At 39.0% G+C, this 23,508-nt stretch overlaps 3 protein-coding genes and 1 long non-coding RNA gene across 4 annotated transcripts; all 4 read left to right on the top strand.

Annotated features, from left to right (window-relative positions):
• Positions 1 to 799: 799 nt before the first annotated feature.
• Positions 800 to 3,796, top strand: LOC125177868 (5'-3' exoribonuclease 1-like; the record flags this gene model as incomplete). Its single annotated transcript, XM_047880400.1, has 5 exons — positions 800 to 943; positions 2,449 to 2,580; positions 2,696 to 2,790; positions 3,102 to 3,315; positions 3,590 to 3,796. Coding segments are annotated over exons 1-5 (723 nt in total), but the record flags the coding sequence as incomplete, so codon positions are not given.
• A 7-nt stretch (positions 3,797 to 3,803) lies between these two features.
• On the top strand, positions 3,804 to 9,912 carry LOC108672866 (5'-3' exoribonuclease 1). The gene is made up of 9 exons (XM_018160622.2): positions 3,804 to 4,118; positions 4,274 to 4,435; positions 4,612 to 4,779; positions 5,221 to 5,314; positions 5,728 to 5,801; positions 6,237 to 6,448; positions 7,958 to 8,021; positions 8,504 to 8,636; positions 9,623 to 9,912. Exons 1-9 carry the CDS (start codon positions 3,969 to 3,971, stop codon positions 9,910 to 9,912), a joined length of 1,347 nt encoding a protein of 448 aa, XP_018016111.2. The 5' UTR covers positions 3,804 to 3,968.
• Positions 9,913 to 10,774: 862 nt separating this feature from the next.
• LOC108672885 lies at positions 10,775 to 12,738 on the top strand. The gene is made up of 3 exons (XR_001930937.1): positions 10,775 to 10,891; positions 11,487 to 11,653; positions 12,517 to 12,738. It is a non-coding gene; the product is annotated as an uncharacterized LOC108672885 (long non-coding RNA).
• A 3,174-nt stretch (positions 12,739 to 15,912) lies between these two features.
• Positions 15,913 to 20,467, top strand: LOC108672875. Its single transcript, XM_018160633.2, has 6 exons — positions 15,913 to 15,923; positions 16,884 to 16,991; positions 17,146 to 17,212; positions 17,516 to 17,680; positions 18,077 to 18,192; positions 19,536 to 20,467. Exons 1-6 carry the CDS (start codon positions 15,913 to 15,915, stop codon positions 19,627 to 19,629), a joined length of 561 nt encoding a protein of 186 aa, XP_018016122.1. The 3' UTR covers positions 19,630 to 20,467.
• The last annotated feature ends 3,041 nt before the right edge of the window (positions 20,468 to 23,508 follow it).

Here is a 23,508-nt window from a genome sequence, read left to right on the forward strand (position 1 = left end):
TAATCGCAAAAATTTAATTCTGACCGTCTTTTATGGTTTTATTGACCAGCGGCGAGTTTAGTGCAGATACTTCTACTTGCGAAGTTGTGAGTTGAGAACTTGGGACTAGCAATGGCAATGTACTTGTAGGTACTTGCAGTAGGTGCTGAGTGGCGACTTGTGCATCAGTTTCTTTGACGGTAGGCAAACTAGGCATGAATATGCATGTTTATCGATCTCCTGGGCTCCCCTATATAATTTAATACGTAGCTCAGTTATTTGAGTTATTGTTTACATCAGCTCAAGCCTCAACTCCAGTTAGTCCTGTGCATAAAATATGTTGTTAAACAGAAACACTGTTATTTGTATTGCAGTCTTGAGATAAAATTCAAACATTGGGTCAGATGCTCAGTAATCATCACCACACCAACCAGAACCATCTAATTTGGTCATGTTCACAAATCACAACTTCACAATATATACAGTCTATATTTGCATATCTGGCAATTCAACTCAAATTACTCAATAAGACATTTCTGTGTTCAGTCAGTGTATCTGACTAATAAAAATTGTAATCATTAATGTATCAGAATGACAGGAACTTGATATATGATATTTAGTTCTAAATTTAATAGCTATCAATAATAATTGAAAACTATTTTAAATTAAGTTCCAGTTAGTTTTGCCAAAGATATTTGTAAATTTTACAGACAGCACCTCAGCACCTGGGAAGCTGCAAGTGGACAGTGCTCTCAGTTTTTTTTTACATAGTCTGTTGAGGGTTATTCCAATTTATAAATCGGCTTTTAATGATCTTCAATGCCTTCATAAAAGAGTATTAATTTTCTAACATTTGTCTATCTAGCAGGTTGTTGATAATTTAGCTGCAATGGGTGTCCCCAAGTTTTACAGATGGATTAGCAAAAGGTATCCTACAATCATTGAAGATGTCAGACCTGATCAGGTTTGTGGTTGCTATGGTCAAAAGTGAACTATAATATGCTGAATTATGATAAAAGAAAATTGTTAGTTTCTTGTAATTGTATATAGAATATTCTGTTTACTCTATAGCTTGTATTTTTATTTGCAAAATTTAATATATATGTATATACAATACCGCCAAACGGGGTGATAGAGGACGGGCAGGGTAAATCGGGACAGACGTCTCTCATTTAGTAGAAAAGCTGTAGCAGCTGCTGCAGGACTAAAATAATGGTGTAAAGTTCAACATTTCTACTATCAATGTAGTATAAAGCAAGTTAAGAAATCAGACATTTACTAGTTCTAAAGAATCCCTGAAAAATGTGGGAAATGTGAGATTTTGGAGAAGTACCTCTGCTAAGGTCTGTAGCAAAAAAATATTTGCCATATTAAAAAATGTTACTTACCTAAAAGTTGCACACAGGTGTTGGCCTAAAAACGTGATTGACAGAATTTGCGTATCTCATTCCAAAAGAAATGGCGGCCATTTCCGAAAGATGGAGTAATTATAGGGACAGTGGGAAACCCCTGAAAACGCCTTTAAAATAGAACCTCAATTAGCAAAGGCTCCAGTTAAAAGAACTCAATTTCCAACAAAAATTTTTCATTACATTTATTTCGTTCAGGGAAAAATTTCACTTAATGAAACAGTAATGCATCATCGGTCATCACAAAATTGTGCATAGAATGTCATAGAAATAATTGTGCACCGAGCAACATAGACATAGAATGAAAGGAAATAACCTAAACTATGATTTTTATCTCCAAATCATGTTATGGCTGTCACCAAAATATTCCTTTCTGTTTCAGGTATGATTTTATGATCTTTTTTTGTTACTGTGAATTCACTTATCCCAATTAAAATGGTGTGAAGTTACAAGCCGTCCTGTGAGCATACAGATACAGAAGAAATGCTATACGGCTGCTGATATGAAGCTTGCAGTGGACAAGGTCGTTGTTAATGCTCTATGGCGTGTTCATGGATCGGTAATACCATATCAATAAAGGAAAAACAAGTAAAACTCACAAAAAGTCATTCATTCTACATCATCTACAAAGGAAGAGGAAAACTTCAGAGTGCTGTTAGTAATGGATGAGTACACTCTGCATGCTCCAAACGTTTGAAAATTGAGTTTTGTTTCAAATGTCCCAGATTAACTCGTTCTCAGGTGTAATTCGGTATGCTTTTATTTTGCGTCTGGCACCTTACGTATAGCATATGGAATTTTTTTAGGCGCCATACGATAGCGCTCGCAAAGATCTTTAAAATGAGCCCAAACTTGATTATGAAATTTTTCATGGTAAGAATATATTAACGAAAAATGCTCAAAACCGTCCCTTATTACCCCGTTTGACGGAATTCATGTATTGTATTTTTAAATCTTTCTTGCATTATTTTTATACCTAAATTTAATATGTATTATCTAAAATTTTTAGTTTCTGATATATTGATATGAAGCATTCTACTAATAGAATCCTTACTTACAGGTTCCTGAGTTTGATAATCTCTACTTGGACATGAATGGCATCATCCACTCGTGCTCTCATCCAGATGAGACTGATCCTTGCTTCAGGATCACTGAAGAACAGATATTCGAAGATATATTCCATTACATTGAGGTATGGACAAAGTAAACAATTAATACACAAATAATGTTCCCATGAGTACTATGATCTATTGTTGCATCATTTATATACCTATGTTGATTATTTTTAACATTGTCATTGTTTACAGTCTCTGTTCTGCATGATACGCCCCAAGAAAGTGTTTTTCCTGGCTATTGACGGTGTTGCTCCTAGAGCCAAGCTGGACCAAATGAGAAGTGGAAGGTATGCTAACTTTGCACATTGGGTGATTTGGTGTGTAAGTGCATTTAAACTATTGCAAGTAACAGGTTATTATTGATGCTTCTCGGTAGTCTTTATATTTGTTTATTTCATGAACACTTGCAGCCTTGTCTATGTGTTTTAAGAAAAAATGGGCTCTTCAAATGTTCAATGGTTTGCCCAGATTTGTTTCTGGTCTAAAATTGTCCTTTCTTAATTTTCTCAAGTTAATATTTAAGATTATCTCTTATCTCAAATTCAACAAGAATTTTAATTAACAATAAATGCTTAACTTTTCTGTATAATTACTGCAGATTTTCCTGTTGTCAAGCTGATGAAAAATCAAGAACTACAGCCTTAGAAAAGGGCAAAATTTTGCCCCCAGGAGAGCCCTTTGATCCGAACTGCATCACTCCCGGCACAGAGTTCATGGATCGCCTGGACCAACAATTTCAGAATTTTATCACCTCAAAAATCTCCAATGATCCTTCATGGCAGTCGTGTACAGTCATCTATTCAGGACATCAGGTTTGAAGCCAACCATTCTCAAATATCTGCTTAATAGAACGTGAAATCTTATTTAAGTGAATGCTACTACCACCCAATTAAAAGAAAATACATTTTTGAAGTGGTAAGGTATGTTACACTAATCAAGAAGAACTCTATTTCGAGCTTTAATTTAAGTTTTATTGCTAAATCCTAAAACATTATTGTTGTCGCCACCACCGTTTGTATTTTTTATTTAAAAATGTGCGTCGTTTGTAGATTAAATGGCTTACATTGTAATTGTTCTTTGTTTCAGACTCCAGGAGAAGGTGAGCACAAAATCATGGACTACATCAGGTATCACCGCAGCCAGCCAGGCTACGATCCTCATACGCGCCACTGCCTCTACGGCCTCGATGCTGACCTCATCATGCTGGGCCTCGCCTCACATGAGCCTCACATTGCCCTGCTCAGGGAGGAGGTGTGTATACATCACATGCCTCATCATGCTGGGCCTCGCCTCNAAAGAGGATGTAACATTAGATGTCATAAGTCGGGAGCAGACCGGCAGCTACGTAAGAGGACTTCAATGGACCTTGCATTACTACTACAACGGTATTCAGTCATGGTCTTGGTATTACCCCTTCCATTGCGCACCTTACATTTCCGACATCAAAGATTTCTCTGACTGCTCCATGGAGTTCGAACTAAGCCACGCCATGATGCCGTTTGAACAGCTGATGGCCGTCCTGCCGCCCCAGAGCGCCCAGCTGCTGCCTCAGTGCTACGCTGACCTCATGCTCAGCCCTGACTCGCCTATCATCGACTTCTATCCGCGTGATTATGTTTGTATTTTTAGCTTGCAATGACCAATACAAAGGTTTAACACAAACTGCGGAAAATTTTCACACACTGTTATTTTAAAGTTTTTAAAATTATGTTAAAAAATGTTAAATGAATTTCTGAAGTATATCTTGAATGAATTTGTGTTTCTTTCCAGGACCTAGAAGCTGAGGCACCCATGCCGTTCATTGACGAGGAACGTCTGCTGGAGGCCATGTCTAAAGTGAGCCATCGTCTTACTGAAGACGAGCGACGACGCTCTGTTCATGGTCCCATGCGCGTCTACAGCTTCACGCCAGACGACCTCGGTGCTTATGAGGTCAGTTCACGCTATTTTATCCTGAAATAATTTTAACCTGATATTATTTTATTCTTTGTCCCTGGTCCCATGCACGTCTACAGCTCCACGTTGGGCAACCTCTTCGGATGTTAGGTCAGTTCATGACTCACGTACGTTATTATGTGCTTTAAGTATTCTAGTTCTTCATATTACAGAGTCCCGAGCATTTCCCACCGGTTCGCATGAACCATGCCAAGTGCGACTTGATTCACGGAGAGGCGTGGAGCCTCTCTAGGGAGGATATCCTGAGGGGCTTGTGTCCTGGAGCGCAGACTGAGCTTTACTTCCCAGGCTTCCCTACGCTCAAGAATCTGGCACATACAGTGAGTTTTAGATTTGTCCTTATTTTCTTTAACCTAATGCTTGAAATTATTATTTTCCGTCCGTGACATATACTGTAACTAGTTTGACGTCATTATCTTCTTTGTCATATTACTAGGTTGAAGTCGTTGTTTTCTTTGGCATATCACTAGCTTGAAGTTTCTATATTCCTTGATATAACACTGGCTTGAAAATATAATTTGCTGTAACATAATACAAAGAAAGAGATTGGAAAATGTCTCGATTGTAAAAGTATGAGATTGTAAAATGTTTCGACTGCAAAGTGTCTTCTTACCTGACATCCACGAGCACACCTCATATTAGTGTACGAAATATCCCAACTAAATACTACAGATTTTCCAAATATCTATACTTGGAATGTCCTTTTATCTTAGAAACAAATTTATTGATTCAAAAGAAACTCTTATTATTTTCCCTGTCAGCATCGTGTTGGGCTTGTGTACGCGCGAGCGTTCCAGGAGTCCGTCATTATTGAACTTGGGGATCCCTTCTTCTGCCGCTACCGTCCGTATGAGTGTAAGTCCGCTGACTACGCAAGTTACATCCTTTGTGTTGATTATCATTGATGTTCCATTAGCAATTTTTAGTGTCTTATCAACTCGACTGAATGATTTCCTGATAATAATTGGCTTCTTAATAACTTGACTGCATGTTTTTGTGCTTGTATGTTTCGTGTATTTGTATGTTTTGTATGCTTGTGTGTATTGTTTTTTAGCAAGTTGACTGAATGTTCTTGGATCTATTGAAATTAATATTTTGCTGTCAATGTTTGGTGCCTGATAAACTCGACTGCATGTTTTTGTCTGTTGAATTTAATGAGTTGTTTCTTATGAACTCCAGTAGAATCTAACCAACTAATACTAACTTAACTAATAACGATGGAACTTGTCATGTGAACAGTTGTATTGATGTTATTTTGTACACTTGAGGGTTCGACAAGATTGCTCAGGAACTTCTGAACAAAATCGTCTACGTTGACTGGCCACATCTCAAAGAAGCTTTGGTGCGTTCTGCCATCTTCATGATGACATTTTGTGTGCCTAAACTGAAAAATTTCATGAAGGATATTTATGGACATTGTCTGAATTATTTTACAAATTATGCTTTATGTACGGGAACTGAACCATTTTATAAATTATATTTTGTGGACTTGAACCGAAACATTGTGCGAATAACATTGTGTGTCTCTCAACTTTAAATCTTTGGATTTTATTATAACTTTATTGTCCTTGTGTCTCAAGGATCCGCTTTACATTTTCTTTTTCTCAATTATATTTTCTTGGTATGATAATAAATTTATAGATGAATTGATTTATGTGCTTCAAATTTGCGCCATAAATGAAATATTTCCTTCTCATTACTCATAGCTCAATTTAGAAACTATTTTTGTTTTAATCAGGTTCATATCCCTAACAATTGTCTATACATTAACCCCCAGGTGGTTGGCTTGAGCTGCGGCAGGTTCGCCAGTCCCGGTGCGTCATCCATGATCGAAGTGTTCAACAACTACGAGCTGGACGGAACACTACCCGAACAACAAGAATTTCTTACAACTGTTAAAAGCCTTCGCTCTGATCTTCTCTACAAGTGGGGCATCGATGCTGGTCGCTCCAGCATCTTGGTGCACTGCAAGCCCATCGCTGGCAGACGGTGAGATGGGCAGGGTTCCAAAATTAAGATAAAATTTGATGGATCTAATTAACATAACATAACATAACATAGTGATGTCGGCTCTGAAGTGTAGGCCTGATGTGGCCTGTCGCCGATTCTTTTCCATTTCGTGCCTTGTTCATAGATCTAAACTCGTGTCATTTGACCGGATCTTTTCATGACTGGCGATAGTTTGAAGANGACTTTATTTATATTGAACACAGATACCTGCACGGTGAGTAACGTGCTTCTCAAGCGTGAGGTTATGACTTTATTTATATTGAACACAGATACCTGCACGGTGAGTAACGTGCTTCTCAAGCGTGAGGTTATGACTTTATTTATATTGAACACAGATACCTGCACGGTGAGTAACGTGCTTCTCAAGCGTGAGGTTATGACTTTATTTATATTGAACACAGATACCTGCACGGTGAGTAACGTGCTTCTCAAGCGTGAGGTTATGACTTTATTTATATTGAACACAGATACCTGCACGGTGAGTAACGTGCTTCTCAAGCGTGAGGTTATGACTTTATTTATATTGAACACAGATACCTGCACGGTGAGTAACGTGCTTCTCAAGCATGAGGTTATGACTTTATTTATATTGAACACAGATACCTGCACGGTGAGTAACGTGCTTCTCAACCATGAGGTTATGACTTTATTTATATTGAACACAGATACCTGCACGGTGAGTAACGTGCTTCTCAACCATGAGGTTATGACTTTATTTATATTGAACACAGATACCTGCACGGTGAGTAACGTGCTTCTCAACCATGAGGTTATGACTTTATTTATATTGTACTTAGATACATGCACGGTGAGTAACGTGCTTCTCAACCATGAGATTATGATTTTATTTATATTGAACACAGATACATGCTCGGTGAGTAACGTGCTTCTCAACCATGAGGTTATGACTTTATTTATATTGTACTTAGATACATGCACGGTGAGTAACGTGCTTCTCAACCATGAGGTTATGACTTTATTTATATTGAACACAGATACATGCTCGGTGAGTAACGTGCTTCTCAACCATGAGGTTATGACTTTATTTATATTGTACTTAGATACATGCACGGTGAGTAACGTGCTTCTCAACCATGAGGTTATGACTTTATTTATATTGAACACAGATACATGCACTGTGAGTAACGTGCTTCTCAACCATGAGGTTATGGCTTAACTTGTTTGATAGTTCATGTTATAGGCATTTCTGTGCACATTATTTCTAAAATCATCTCTGGCGAGAACATATATAATTCATATGAACATTCATACGTATAGTTACTTTATCAGTACGCTAGCACCTACAATACACTATATACTTCTCGAATTTTATTTACAATGAATTAGCTGCTTAATTCTCATGTTCTTCTGACATTTACACGACAATTTTTCTCCTAATTCTACCGATATGTCTGAGAACTAAGTAGGTATCTTCCAATCTGAGTTATTGATTGGCATGATGGTAAGCGTCACTATATTGTATGCAAGAGCTCGCAGCACTCGAGGTGGACAAATTGTGTTTGGGCTACTCCACCACGGTTGTTGCGCCACGGTGCGTGTGTTGTTGTGTTTGGGCTACTCCACCAGGGTTGTTGCGCCACGGTGCACCGATTAATGCGACTTTTGAAGCGCCCCCCAGCGTGTCTGAGAATCGCTTGGCGATGGCAATCAAGCATTCGTCCACTTTTTAGGCTCAGGAAAATATATGGGTGGAGTACGTTTTTGTGCAGCTTGTAAACTCAAAAAGCGTTAAGTTCTTTGAGTTTTTTTTTATTGTTTTGAAGCGCCAACGCCTTTTTTCGTGTTGTTTAAGTAGATTTCTATCTCAGTGAAGTGGCTAACAAAAGACTAGTCAATCGCCATTCTTTCTCGTCATTCATTGCTATAAGATTTTATTCAAAATTTCATGTATGAAAATTTTGCTTCCTCGATACTTAGTTTTAGTTCTTACCATTCACGTAATGTTCAAATATTTATAGAGCAATTGGAAATGCATGATTCTGGTGTATTGCAAGGCCCCGCGTTGATCTGCAGGTTCTGGAGAACTCTCCCAGCAACAAAGCTGATGCTGGAACCAACGACGAAGTTCTTGTTCGAGTTGAGACGCGTCACGAGCCTGACTTGAGCCGCCTCAAGTCGTCAGTCCCTGGACATAAATACTTGCACGGTAAGTAACGTGCTTCTCCACAATGAGATTATGACTTTATTTATATTGAACACAGATACCTGCACGGTGAGTAACGTGCTTCTCAAGCATGAGGTTATGACTTTACTTGTTAGATAGTTCATGTTATAGGAATTTCTGTGCACATTATTTCTAAAATCATCTCTGGCGAGAACATATATAATTCATATGAACATTCATACGTATAGTTACTTTACCAGTACGCTAGCACCTACAATACACTATATACTTCTCGAATTTTATTTACAATGAATTAGCTGCTTAATTCTCATGTTCTTCTGACATTTACACGACAATTTTTCTCCTAATTCTACCGATATGTCTGAGAACTAAGTAGGTATCTTCCAATCTGAGTTATTGATTGGCATGATGGTAAGCGTCACTATATTGTATGCAAGAGCTCGCAGCACTCGAGGTGGACAAACACCTGGGTATGTCGCATCAAGTCCCGGATCTAAATAGTCATATTTATGAATCTAACTAGGGGGATTGTTCCTGAGCGCCCCACCGCTGAGCTCGCGGTGTCTGACTGTAGGTCTCAGTTGTGGGGTTAAGTTATTATGTAGGTAGGATTCCTTACATTTCCCTTCTCTGTCTCTCTCGTGCGGGCGGCCGACGTCCCGTGTAAGCGACCTCTTGTTCGAGTGTCTTCGTTTCTGTTGCTTTTCACCTGTCCCTCCTTGTCACTTCGTCTCTTTGAGATGCTAACGCTGCTTCCTACGAGCCAGCTTCAGCGGGCTAGGCAATTGAGACCTTCCGCCCCTTGTGGGTGATGATTAACTTGAGATTTTGAATAATTGAGACCTTCGGCCTTGCTGGCGATGTTATATTATGACCTCCGGCGCGAAATAGCTCTATAGCTGAAGCGCTAGCAAACCATCATACTACTACTACTTATGAATCTAATCATATTATTGAGTGACATGAGAATAAGCGTTTGTATATTTATACATAAGTTTTGTTAGCAGCATTCGAGGTGGGCGAACGCCTGGGTATGTCGCAGGAGACGGTGATGCGCCTCGCAGGCACGGTGCTGATGGTGCTTAAATCAGACCCTGACGAGCCTCCATTGGCCCCCACCTTACCTAAGCCTAAGATCAACCTTGGACTCGACCTCTTGTTCTTCAAACAGATGCAGGAGGTGAACCGACCTATAGCTGTCGTGCCCGTAATTAATGATAGGTTTGTTATCTTTTGTGAAGAGAAAAAATATGTGTTAACCATCATGAATTACAATAAAACCTGTACCGGTTATTGATTAAAGTTTTCCGCAAGACTACCGCGAGACTTGGATTTGCATATGATTTACATTGTGCTTTACTGCAAACTTCTAAGGATGATACAAAGTATTGTGTCAGAAGGTACAAGGTCTTGTCCCGAAGGTACAAGGTCTTGTCCCGAAGGTGCAAGGTCTTGTCCCGAAGGTGCAAGGTCTTGTCCCGAAGGTACATGGTCTTGTCTCGAAGGTGCAAGGTCTTGTCCCGAAGGTACAAGGTCTTGTCTCGAACGTACAAGGTCATGTCTCGAAGGTGCAAGGTCTTGTCTCGAAGGTACAAGGTCATGTCCCGAAGGTACAAGGTCTTGTCGCGAAGGTGCAAGGTCTTGTCCCGAAGGTACAAGGTCTTGTCCCGAAGGTACAAGGTCTTGTCGCGAAGGTACATGGTCTTGTCTCGAAGGTGCAAGGTCTTGTCCCGAAGGTACAAGGTCTTGTCTCGAACGTACAAGGTCATGTCTCGAAGATGCAAGGTCTTGTCCCGAAGGTACAAGGTCTTGTCCCGAAGGTACAAGGTCTTGTCGCGAAGGTGCAAGGTCTTGTCTCGAAGGTACAAGGTCTTGTCTCGAAGGTACAAGGTCTTGTCCCGAAGGTACAAGGTCTTTTCCCGAAGGTACAAGGTCTTGTCCCGAAGGTACAAGGTCTTGTCTCGAAGGTACAAGGTCTTGTCTCGAAGGTGCAAGGTCTTGTCCCGAAGGTACAAAAAACCAGCTTTAAACAGAATAAAGAACGATGTTGCCGATGTGATTTGGTATACTAGAATACAAAATATAATGATTTTTTGAGAAGAATCTATCCTGCAGATTTCACTTTCACTTCCACTCCTCTGTTTCATGTCCTCAGCCGAACCCCCTGCAAGGCAGCGTCCCTGTAAACGGTCCCGTGGAGACCAAAGTGTGGGACCGCGTCATCCACGTCAGGGACGGTCACGTGGTCCCTCTAGGGGCACGCGGCACCGTGATAGGTCGTTGTGCTAGAGGATCAGATGAACAAGTCTTTGAGATTCTCTAGTTATTAATATTATGATTTGAAATTCGTCGTGTCGTTACAAAAATCTTTATGAATTTTTTTAGGATCAAGTTCTTCCCGTGTATTTATTAGTACTAAAATATTTTTTCTTAGTCAAATATATTGTCTAGAAGCAGCTTGCTTGTGCGACGTTTGATAGCTCAAAATTCACAGCACCTTAGGAACGTTTCCGCCTCTCTCTTTGTTCCACCGAATCAATTTTGGAAATGACTCAAATGAACGTCACGTTCATCTGTCCTGTTGATAATCCGTTGATCCATAACGCAGTTATAAATAAATGGATTATATTCACATTATTCTTGCATGGCGCGGTGATGCATTGGTGCATAATATTCACGTTACTCACCTTTGTATTGGTTTTATCCATGCCTGACGTGGTTATTGACAGGCTCGCGGTCACTTATTTCGCGCCTTCATCTTCAGTTGTATTTGGAATATGATAGTAGATCCGTGAAATAGTCTGTATGAAAAATACTAATGATGTAGGTAATTAAGTAATTGTATTACTGTCCCATTTTAATTGTTAGCAGGCCTGCAGCCAGCAGCCCAGCCCTCCGACTTCCTTTACGACGTGGCTTTCGACGAAGCCTTCGCCGGGGGCTTGACACTAGCGGGCCCCGCGTCTGCCCACCGCTGCTACAGACTCCGCTGGTCTGCCTTCGTCAACCTCTCCACCGAACCTCCCAACCCGGAAGAGGTAGGGTAGGCCTTTCCCACCCGGAGGAGGTAGGGTAGGTCCTTCCCACCCGGAGGATACCCCAGTCTCTGGAGGTAGGGTAGACCCTTATCACCCGGATTAGTATTGTTCTTTACTATACTTATTTGCGGCCGCGGCCACCCCAGCGCTGGAGTACACCGCTCTTATAACCAATGTCTCTCATGAAATTCACGGCTCGTTGTTTTTAACGCTTTGAGAAGTTAGAAACCCTCGTAAGTTCTGCTGACAGTTGAGTTATTGGTTAGTTAAATAATTCAGCAACGACTAAACCCACACACCTGGAAATATTACAACCACTGCGCAAGCGTCAAATTAATATACATCTTGAGTTTAGTGGAGCCCCAACTTGATTTATTGCAGTTATTGTTTAGTTAACTAATTCGGAAACGAGCAAACCCACACGAGTATATTTTCTTCTCGTTTATTTCTGTAACGTAATTTCATAAGGAATCGTTGCTTGTACAAATACCGTGGACGAACGGCCAGAGGTCGTCCTGAGCGTCCCACTGCTGAGCTCGCAGTATCTTACTTCTAGTCTCGGTTGTGGTTTAAGTTATTATGTAGATAGGATTCTTTACATTTCCCTTCTCTGTCTCTCGCGTGCGGGCGGCCGACGTACCGTGTAAGCGACCTCTTGCTCGAGTGTCTTAGTTTCTGTCGCTTTTCACCTGTCCCTCTTTGTCACTTGGTCTCTGAGATGCTAACGCTGCTTTGAGAATCTTTCGATAATTGAGTCCTTCCACCCCTTTAGTGGTGTTCGTCTTGACTTTCGGTGCGAGATAGCTAAATAGCTGAAGCGCTAGTAAACATGTGGCCACTAAACTAACTAACTTATATTACAGCAATGGCCCCTGACGCAGTCCAGACTATCGGTTCCCGAGGCTCGACGGGGGAATGTGGAGACTGATCATCTGCAGCAAGGCCAGCCTCTTGCAGGAGGGACTTTCTCTCACTGCTACTACTCCAGCTGTGGGGAAGACGTCTCGGGTGAACGGAGAACGTGGAATAGCGGCCGTGGGGAAGACGTCTTGGGTGAACGGAGAACGTGGAATAGCGGCCGTGGGGAAGACAGCCACAACAACAACCGCTGCCACAACAACAAACGCCGCCACAAACAAAAAATTCACGACGGCGATCGCGACCAGTCCGATATACCGACTTTCCTGGCCGAGGCTCACTTCGAAACCGCCGTTTGCCGGAGAACTGCGACCACGTTACCCCGACACTCGCAACCTCAGAGGGCATAATCAAACACACGCGGCACACACACACACACACAGCACTCATCACACACACACAGCACTCATCACACACACACAGCACTCATCACACACACACACACACACAGCACTCATCACATTAAAGACGAATTTATGTTGCAGCAAAGGAAACTAGTATCGTGTAGGCTGCTTAATGTCCAGGAAAGTGAGGAATCTCATTCAGTAGCCTCTTAAGGGCCATCGTCAGGAGCCTCGTATGGGCCATCCGTCAAGAGCCTCGTATGGGCCATCGTCAGGAGCCTTGTATGGGCCATCGTCAGGAGTCTCGCATGGGCCCTCGTCAGAAGCCTCATATGGGCCATCGTCAGAAGCCTCATATGGGCCATCGTCAGGAGCCTCGTATGGGCCATCGTCAGGAGCCGCGTATGGGCCATCGTCAGGAGCCTCGTATGGGCCATCGTCAGGAGCCTCGTATGGGCCATCGTCGTTCCCCTTTGTCCAGGCAACTCTAGTCCATTTGTGCAGCTCGCCTGCCTCCAAAAACAAAATACAAGCAATTTCTTTGCCCAGGTTTACGTGGCCTATTGGGCGTATGAATTTTTCCTCTAAATTTTTATAAACACGGATCGCGTTAAGGAAGATAATGTTGTAGATAATTATATACGCAAGACGTGAATTTATCGTAATGGACGCCGCTACCTTAATTTTCACTTTTATTGTATTCTTTTACGAGTTTAAGACAAGTTGATACTCAGTGTTTTTGTCACAAATGAAGTATATCTCTTACGTTACATTCTCTTTTTTTAACCGTCGACCTAAACTTAGTTTAACCTCACTTCTTTCCCATGGAATGATATTCAATCGATGCTTTTTGTTCAGACTATTGGAATGGTTACTGTAGAACAGTGGTTCCCAAAGTGGACTATATCGCCTCTCTGGGGGCGATGGAAAGATCTGGGGGGGGCGTGATGAAGGAAGGGGCGGCAGTCCGCAAAGTCGAAGTCAGAAGTTCGTACGTTTGCTTGAAGATTTGTACACAACACGTGCAGAACATGAGTCGAATAAATTTTCTCGAGCTAAAAATCACTATTTGGTAGTTAGGACCACTAATAACTTAAGAAGTATGAGGGATGTATGATCTAAGTTATCGTACCTATACTAGTCCACCTAATTTTGCGGCCAAATGCTGTGCTGAATTCTGATGAGGAACGGCCTATGCTTTTTGATATTTTTAATGCCCTATGTTGCTTTTCTTTTGCTTGCTGTCAAGCTCAGCCATTGCATCCACTGACTTTTCATAAGCAAAAATAAGTGGTCTGACCTCCATGCCAAGAGGTCCAAAACTACACAAGCTCTCAGGCCCAACGGTCATCCTTGCGGTTGTCTTGTGGCTTTAAGTCTACCCTGCGTGGACATCCCGAAAAGAAGAAGAAGGTAGTTAGGAATTTATATTCAAATTTAGTTCGAATCTGTTCAGTAGCTTGGAAGAAATTCTTTGATCACTGCGAATTTCGGCCCGTACGGCCGTATCGCCATACAGCTCCCGAATGAAGGTGAAATTTAAAAATTTTTCAGGATTTCAGGAGCAAAACATCACCTTTAGGTCCTAATGAGTACGTTGTTTTATCTTAGATTACTTTAGGTTATGCTTCCTACTATGGTTTGCTCTTTCGGTCTTTCCATCTAATTTAGGGCTTTTGTGACTTATTATTAATGAATGTTTCCTTCCCTTGTATTTGTTTCAGATATGTTATTGTTCTCCATCTATAAATTACTAGGTAGTTGAGCATGCAACTTGATGCAATGTCAAAATTTCAATTGCTTCTGCCTATCATCATGTTTGAAGTGTAGCATGCACCATTAAAAGTTTCCGTTAAATTTAGTACCTAAGCACACCACTTATCACGCTTAGAGTTAGAGTATTACTTTGTTACCTGTTTAATGTCACCTTGTTCCTGTTTTGAACTCCTTTATTCACTTAGCCTATATTGCTTTTACATTGAATTTGAATCATTACAACTATTAGATCTCATTCTCATATCAAGTGTTTGCCTTGCCATACTGTACTTTCTTTTCTTGTCTTGCTATGTTGCTTGGACATTTGTCATTTGTCCTGTGTTGATGATGATTTATGCATTATTGCTTGTTTAAACCCAAACCAAAATACTCCTGATTTGAGGTACACATACCCTTTAACTGCCCTTAAAGACCATAGACAGATAGACTCTAGTCCCATTATTTTGTTGACTTGATCTTGATAGGCATAGTGGCAAACCAGAGCTTCTTTAGAATCAGTTCATTTTTAATTTCCTCATTTACTCAAGATTTAAACCAATTTTTTATGTATGATAATGCTGGTATCCAGGATACTTTATTGGTCTACTTATAGGCATAGTGACAAACCACAGATTTTTTAGAATCAGTTCATTTATAAGTTCCTCATTTACTCAAGAATTTAATCAATTTCTTATGTATGATAATGCTGGTATCCATGATACTTTACTGGTCTACTCAAAAAAAAAAAGGACTCAAAAATGAACTTGCGCGAGAGTCTAAAAAACTCTCTGCTTTGCCACTATGCTTATAGGACTTAAAAATGAACTTAAGGGAGAATCTAAAAAACTCTCTGCTTTGCCACTATCAATGATAGGAGCGGTCGGTGTGGGACCCAGATGGCATGCTGTTTAGAAGACCTGGAGCCTAGACTTGCCCAGTCCTGACTCCTGAGAGTCCTGACCTTCCTGTCCTGAGTCTTTTCATCTCCCAAACTGCAGCTCCTTGAACGGCTTGAAGATCACCTTGCTGAGGCTCATTGTTTAAATGTCAACCTAGGCTTTGTTATCATTACTTAACTAACTGAACTAGCTGCATATTAGTCCTGTTCATGAGCAATTCTGTAGCCACTTCAATTTGATACACTGGTTTTAACCCCTATTGGCAAGTCACTAGGAATACCTGCCTGACGTTGATTCTTTTAGGTACAAATGGAGAGTCTAAAAAACTCTCTGCTCTACCACTATGGCCAAGGAGTGAGAGGTGCAATTGGAAAGCCCTCCTAGAGTAGGATTTGTTAAGTTTCTGGCACTTATTTTTTAAAGAAATGGCTGTTTTTTGGGTGCTAGAGCTTGGAGCACTCTAATGCACTCAACCTGCTTGTCCCGGCTGTCCCGCTCCTATTGGAGCAAGCGCACCCCTATTTTTGGGCACTGCAGTCCTCAATTACATAGGTACATGGTCATTTAGAAAGATTTAGAATGACCCACATAAATACGCACTCACACACAAAAACCACCCACACAAACTCGTATATACAGTTACACAAGGCGTCGCAGGGATGGCTCATACATAAGCGCGGGTGTAGAAACACACGCATGTTATGTGTACACTTTACAAATGTGTATAGCGTATACTAAGCGCAGTTTATTGCTGGTGCACCTACGCCTTCAGGCCGTAAGTTATAGAATAGAATGAAAGTGTAGGCACTGAAGAACTAGTCCCATTCCCTGTTGCCAATTCTTGTGCTTTTTGTGACTTGATTCACAAGGGATCTGGCCTTTGGAACCTGATCTTTCCATAACTGATGATTGATTGAAGTAGTAGCTGCTGGACTTGTTGCCTGGTCTGTAAGTTGCCAGGCATTTTAAGACTGAACATATGCTCCTTCATAACTTCATCATTGGTAAACAGCTTGTGTTAACATAGAAGTTGTAGGTGTTAAATTAAACAACAGGCATATACTGCAAAATTGGCTTTGTTTTGACTTGTGCTAATGCATGGTACACAGTTTGTGCTAAAAACACTCAGGTACACAGCGTGTGTTAACAACACAAGAACTACACAGGCACACAGCATGTGTTAACAACACAAAAACCACACAGACACACAGCATGTGTTAACAACACAAGAACCACACAGACACACAGTGTGTGCTAACAACGCAACAACTACACAGGCACACAGCGTGTGTTAACAACACAAGAACCACACAGGCACACNGTCACTCCTGAAGATGGCGCTCGGCTTGAAAATGTTAAAATTTCTCTCAAGAGTATAGTGGACAGACTTCTTGCTTCATGGAAATGCTCTCTACTTAGCAAGTAAGGTTTTGTCAAAATAGAACATTATACTGGTTGTTTACGATTATTAAAATTATCAAATTTTTAATTAGTTGTATCTGGGATTGTTACAAATAAATGGAAAAGAGATGTATATATGTATTCATAGACTAATTAAATTTCTCTTATTTTTAAGGTACTTCCCAAGCATTACATCTAAGGAGGAAATTATACTGCAAAAAATTATTTCTACTGTTGCAGAGGTGAGACAAAATACTTAATATTAAATCAATAGTTTAAAGTCCTGATTAGTGAAAAAAAGTAAATATATAAGGCCTAATTTGTGATTTTTTTAATTTTCAAAGCAAGCTAACATTTTTATTGCCTCATTGCTCTAAAATTCCTTAGAATTATATTTAGGTTTTATGAACAATGTTCAAATGTCCATAGAATATAGAGGTAAATTATTTACCATTTCATTGTTAATTAGTCTTGATAATTTTCTGGACAATAATTTATTATAGATATTTATTTATTAATGTGTGTGTACTGTGTATCTTTTGCAGGATCTGCAACGTAACTTGTTGAGAGACTTGGCTGAAATTGTTGAAACTGAGATGAAAGAACCACTGCAGCGTCTCAGTAACATGGTTACGCAATGTCCTAAGGACACTAAAGCCTGGCGCCCTTCTGGAGATCCTATAAAAGACTTGGCTGCTCATGATCTTAAGGTATAGATGAGGATTTTAAAATCTCTTTGGCAAGCAAGTTCATTTGCCATCAAAAGAAATGAGTAATATAAAATTAAGCAATTGATCGACAGTATTATAGGTCTTAATTAGTTCTTGTCTCTTTTTACTGACATTGTATTGGCTACTGTAAATCCAATGCCTAATATATTGTTATCCTATCATTGCAATTGGCTGGAATTTATTGTAGACTTTTTTGGTTTTTGACATTTATTCATCTTTATCCAGTTTTTCTCTGCCTACCTACACCTTTGCTCTTTTAGTTATTTTGTTAATGCTTGCAGTGTTTTCCACCTGAGATTTTTTCTTCTGTCTTTTCTTCTTCTGAAAACTGTTTAAATTTCTTGCTTTAATGCTTATTTCATCTCATATTGACAGGTTCTGCAGTATGAATACAGCCGATTGTGTGACGTTCTAGTGCGTGAGCAGCAAAACACTCTACTACTGAAAAACAAAGTCTTGAAACTTCGCAACAAAGTCAGCGAAAATGAGAGGTACCTAATTCGGTTATAACTATTCTTGGATTAATTTAATTTTTGTTTTTAAACCGTATCTAAGATACTTGTTATACATGTACAATTAATGACCAGAGAATGCATTATAATTTTCAAATAGTCGAACAATTCTTTAGATTACGTTGGTAGATCAATAGATCAAAGGGCTGATTTAGCAAATAATAATAATAATATATTATTGACGTTTTGAATGTAGCAACAATCATTTTCAAGTTAAGAGAAGCATTGAATAGTGAAATTCTGTTGGACATAAGTACCTAATACACGTAAATGGGATACAACACAAAAATTTCCAGCCAGAAAGTCCTTCTGCAAACAATCTCAAATTTTTAGACAAATCCGGTAGTTTGGAAATAGATAGTTGGGATCCAATTCAAAATTAGGAGGATTCCAGCAATCGTTGGTTGGTTAATGTTGTCCACCTCTGCATGATGACGATGCTGGTGGGTTTCTCCGGCATGGTGCGAGCGACGGTCTTGTGAGTTTGTCTTATTGGGTTTCTCTGTCCTCCCGGGGCCATACTTTCATTTCAAAACTCGCTAAGTGAACGTAAGTACTTACGCTCTATTTTCTTGTTATGATTGGTGGATTTTGTTTGAAAGGCCGTCAATGATGGGCTGATGAACTTACGATCTCTTAACTTTTTTTGAAAGTATTGGTCCAGGTTGCAGATGGCAGGTGAGACGGTCTCAATGTCGTGGTTGTTAGTACAATTACTGCAGCGTAGTCCGAAAGACTCCTTGAAACTAAAATGCATTCTCTGGTCATTAATTGTATGCATATAAACAAGAAAGTTCTGCCATCTTATAATAATTGATAGGTACTTTTTTGTATGTAGTTGTCATTTCCAAATTTCAATTTTAAGCGTTGTAGTAACTCTTCACCTGCTTGATAATTAATATTGGTTATTCGAAACGTCGTATTCCAGTAAAATGTCATTTGATAAAATGCTTTTTGATCTCCAAGCATCAAGAAGAAATTTTTTCTAGCTTATTGAAAAAAAATAATAATAAAATTGTTAATAAAAAGGATGCTCAGGTTTTCAATCAAACCAGCATAAATTCTTTTATATATGTACAAAATTGAACATATATCCCCTAAGTATAGATGCTTGAGATGGATTTGTTGCCAAATTGCTTTTTAGCTTAACAGCGACTCTATATTTTAACTGTTATTTATCTCCTCCATAATAATAGATAAGCATTTATCTGAGCTTATCTTAGGAAATTTCACGTGTTTTTTTTCATAATAATTGATGTGCCTTGATCTAATCATATCCAAGAAAATGTTGTGTAACTTTTGTAAATGATTTATCATTGCAGAGAACTGCTGAATGTAAAGGAAAGATGCGTCTCTCTAATGGAGGAGTCTAACATCATCACTGAACACATAGTGGCGTCAGGCGATCTCAGCTGACGATTGCAGTGGCTAGAAATTCGCTGCAGTCACAAGGATTGCTAATTTACTTAGAAATTGTCTCCTGATTTGACTTCTTTTAGAGGTTCATAGCTCTATTAACGGGAATTATTTCACTTAAGCTTTAACGATGCGCTATAAATTGACCGTAGGTGTAGACAAACGGAATACTTTGTTTCAATATCTTTCATTGATGTACGGTATATTTCGTGCAAAAATGCATATTACGAAAATTTTCTTCGATGGTTAATAGTATCTTTAATGGTTTCTCTCTTGCAAGTTAATGGTTACATGTTCTTATTTTTTTTTTTGTAAGTGCAACTATACTGAGGGTGGTTAATTTTTCTTGTACTAGAAATTTTCACAAGCCAAGTTTTCAGTTCTTCCAAGAAAACATTTCAAATACATGATAAATAATATTAGCGTGTTATAGACCGCTCTATGTTGGAAATATTTTCACAACCAGGTGGTTATATTTATTTACAGATTAACATATGGGTTATTAACATATATAGATTAACGTACAGGTCATTACCGGTTAATGCCATCTATAAATTACTCGTTTGATATGAAGTTTAATTGTAAATCCGTTCTTTCGAATGGCAAAAACGTTTTTAAATTTGCCAATATTAGTTTATTGTGAACGTTTTTAACTTGTCTTGTTTAGTGAGTGAGTGTGAAATATATTCCATTACCTCACATTTTCTACTCACGCAAGAAGTGATTGTTAGGAGTCGATTCAACACAACATGCTAGATTATTGATGTTGATATTTTCAAAATATCTTTCCTTATTTTCTTGATACTTCATTCTAATAAAGGTATAATTAATACAATCATCTTTAAGTTTTCTTTTTTTCCAATATTTTTTACAAATCAAAAGGCCTACGTAATATTGAAGCTGACTGGCAGAAAATGCGCGAATGACCAAGTTTGAAATGAAACAATCCTAAGTTGTTATTTTGTATAATAATATTCTCAGTGTTTCATTGATGATAACTGCGTGCTGCTAAATTTATTAATGTACAGGTAGAGCAGATACACGAACTGGTGAAATTCATGATTCTCTAATTGTTCTTAATAGTAATGTTCAAAAATTATTCTTCTTTTGGTGTGCATAGATGTTTGTATTAATTGTTATCTCTGAAATTTGTTATGCATTAAAATCCCTGTTGATGAAAAAACTTTTAATGCTTCGTACGATTTTATTGTGCTTACTTGAAATGAAATCGCATCAAAATAGATTGTGAAGCCAAACATCACTAAGAAAAATTTAAGTACGACCAATCTACGCTTTTTGCCTTGAATTTAATTGCTCAAGATGGATGCATTTTAAGTCCAAAAATATGTCTGGTTCAAATAAGTAAATATCGTGAACTGTATAGTAATTTTTCTCGTATAGTGCACAATTTCAGTCGGCCTGAATGGTGAACTCATTCAATCAACTGCAACTGCTGTTTCCCGATTATCGAAATTATTTCCGTGAAGTCGTCAATTCTTAACAACATACTCGTGCAGACTCTAACATTCCGACTAGATTATAAATTGTTGGCACCCATGTTAAGTCAAGATACGCCTCGTGTTGACGCTTGTGCCGCTGACATTGAACATTCTTTTATAAGATGCATGAGACGTAAGGTTTTTTCCTACCCAAAACGCATTTAATATCAAGTTGCTAATTGAATGAAAATTCCTACCCGAGTGATTATTCCCTAAAACAGATATTTAATTGACCGTGTTGCCTTGGTCTCACGAGGAAGTGTTGTGTCAGTATTTCCTTTACCTCGTAAAGCTCATTTCATGTAAAATTCATTTCAGTAATTTAAGTCAAGCCAATTTCCTAACCTAAGTTCAGCTCATTTGAATTGAACGAGTACTCTATCCAGTTTACAGGAGGTAGCATTGCACGTATTAGAATGAGTAACATATTTTGAACGAGTGCTTATATAAGGAGTCACGCACCCATCACAGTCGTATACTAGGCTTACCTTAAGCAATTGCTTGCAGTTTATTCTGTTGTTTGCCATGTTACTTATTTATCAAGACATGATCGTAAAGGGATTATGTACCCGTAGGCAATTTCTTCAATTTATAGCTCCCGCTCATCCTGCCGAAATTGAAAATCCTCTGTTCCTTCTGCGTTTTTATTCGATAAAAATAGTACCAAATCTTATACAAGCAATGATCACAAACTCGCAATTCTGTCATCGTTTCTGAAACATAAAGTCTTATTTTCTGGTGCTTTGTGAATAAATTACAACGAGCAATTGAATAGGTACGTCACACTGATATTTGTGAAAGACTCTAAATTCTCGTTTGCCATTTACCGACCGCAATAAAGTCGCATGATTTGTAAGACTTTTCGCCCATTTCTATCTCCCGGATCATCGCGATGCTACGAAAATTCGCAACGCGCCATCTGTTTCTACACGTTTACGGATGGCCGAGTGATTAAGATCGATTTTGGAGCACCGAATTACGTGTTCGAAACCTGCAAATATTCGTAAAATTTTTCTCGAAATTGGCAAGGTGTCAGTTGATAATCAGTGACAATCCAACGTTGGCCTAATCAACGCTGACACCATCGTATTATTACAATTTGCAATACACACTCAGTATAATTTTATGCACGGTTTATCCTATTTCATGATCTCTGAAATTTCCAATGCTCCGAACGCTCCAAATTTAGTGAACATGAGGCGGCGTAGTGGACATATTCAGCGTGTCTGAAGTATTTCAAATTACCCTTCTTATCTCCCAGTCAATTTGATCCATCCAACATCGCGGAAATAATGATATCATAAATACAATCAGGAATCTTATTAAAATCCTACTTTTGTTAGCATCCACGCTATTCAAGGCGAACCAGGATCTGTTTTTGAACGGAACTTAAAATGGCCGCCCGTCGAGTTTTTTCTTTAAATGCCAGGTTTCTTATGGCTGCTTTTTCTTCACTCAGACGCGATGAGAAATTCTTTCTACCCTTGAATGAGTGATTAGTGAGAATAAATTACTCTCCCCTGACATTCCTGGCGTTTGATGAGCTGTTCTGCATGCCTCAGTCGTAGTGGTCATCACTATCGTAATTGCAAATCTATTGCTGTTATAATTGCATTCTTGCTCCTAATATGAATTTATGTGCCTGGCTATTGCGGCTAAATTTTGATCAGTGAATTATACAACATTTAACAGCATCTCACATGGATATATTTGACATTTTTTAAAATGCATCTGTTGTTTCGAGTACATTTATAACCTCTTTACAATGAGATATTTTTGGTGTAATTGCAGTGAAATTTCCGATATTGATGTATTATTTTGTTAATTGATACCTGATACATATATTAGACATTTATTTGTATAAAAACTTTGTATCTATTTAATATGAAAGCAAATCAGTTTTATTAATGTCATAGATTATGACGTATCTCATGTCCACGATGCATCGGATTCCGATTTGCGTAATGCGTGCTAGATGGTGGCATAGGGCTGTGTCTTGTAGGTACACATAGCGGCCTGAGTTCACGTAGCGGCCTGAGTTCACGTAGCGGCCTAGATGCTCATCATCACAACAGCGGACGTTGAGCATCGTCACAGGATTAAACGTAGATTAATTGGGCAAAAAATTCAAAATTGTGAGTACGTATTTCACCTTTATACCAAACTACGCGACATCTTTGCAAAAATTTGGTTGGATTGCTTGGCTGCTTTCTAAAGTAATATATGATGTACATAACTGATGTAAATCATGCATGATCAATTAACATATAAAATTTGGTTTAGAAAATCAGAACTATATTTGTTATCACTGGTTGTTGACAGTAGAGTACAATACACTAGATTTTATTGAGACTGAAACACCTTTGAATGCATTGAGAGA

This window comes from Hyalella azteca, unplaced genomic scaffold, assembly GCF_000764305.2.
Source record: "Hyalella azteca isolate HAZT.00-mixed unplaced genomic scaffold, Hazt_2.0.2 contig5370, whole genome shotgun sequence".
Lineage (NCBI taxonomy): Eukaryota > Metazoa > Arthropoda > Malacostraca > Amphipoda > Hyalellidae > Hyalella > Hyalella azteca.

Coding starts and splice junctions, on each gene's coding strand:
- LOC108672866 (XM_018160622.2), top strand. CDS start 3,969: ATGGAGTTCGAACTAAGCCACGCCATGATGCCGTTTGAACAGCTGATG. Junction 5,802..6,236: donor CACATCTCAAAGAAGCTTTG/GTGCGTTCTGCC, acceptor ATTAACCCCCAG/GTGGTTGGCTTGAGCTGCGG. Junction 6,449..7,957: donor AAGCCCATCGCTGGCAGACG/GTGAGATGGGCA, acceptor ATTGTATGCAAG/AGCTCGCAGCACTCGAGGTG.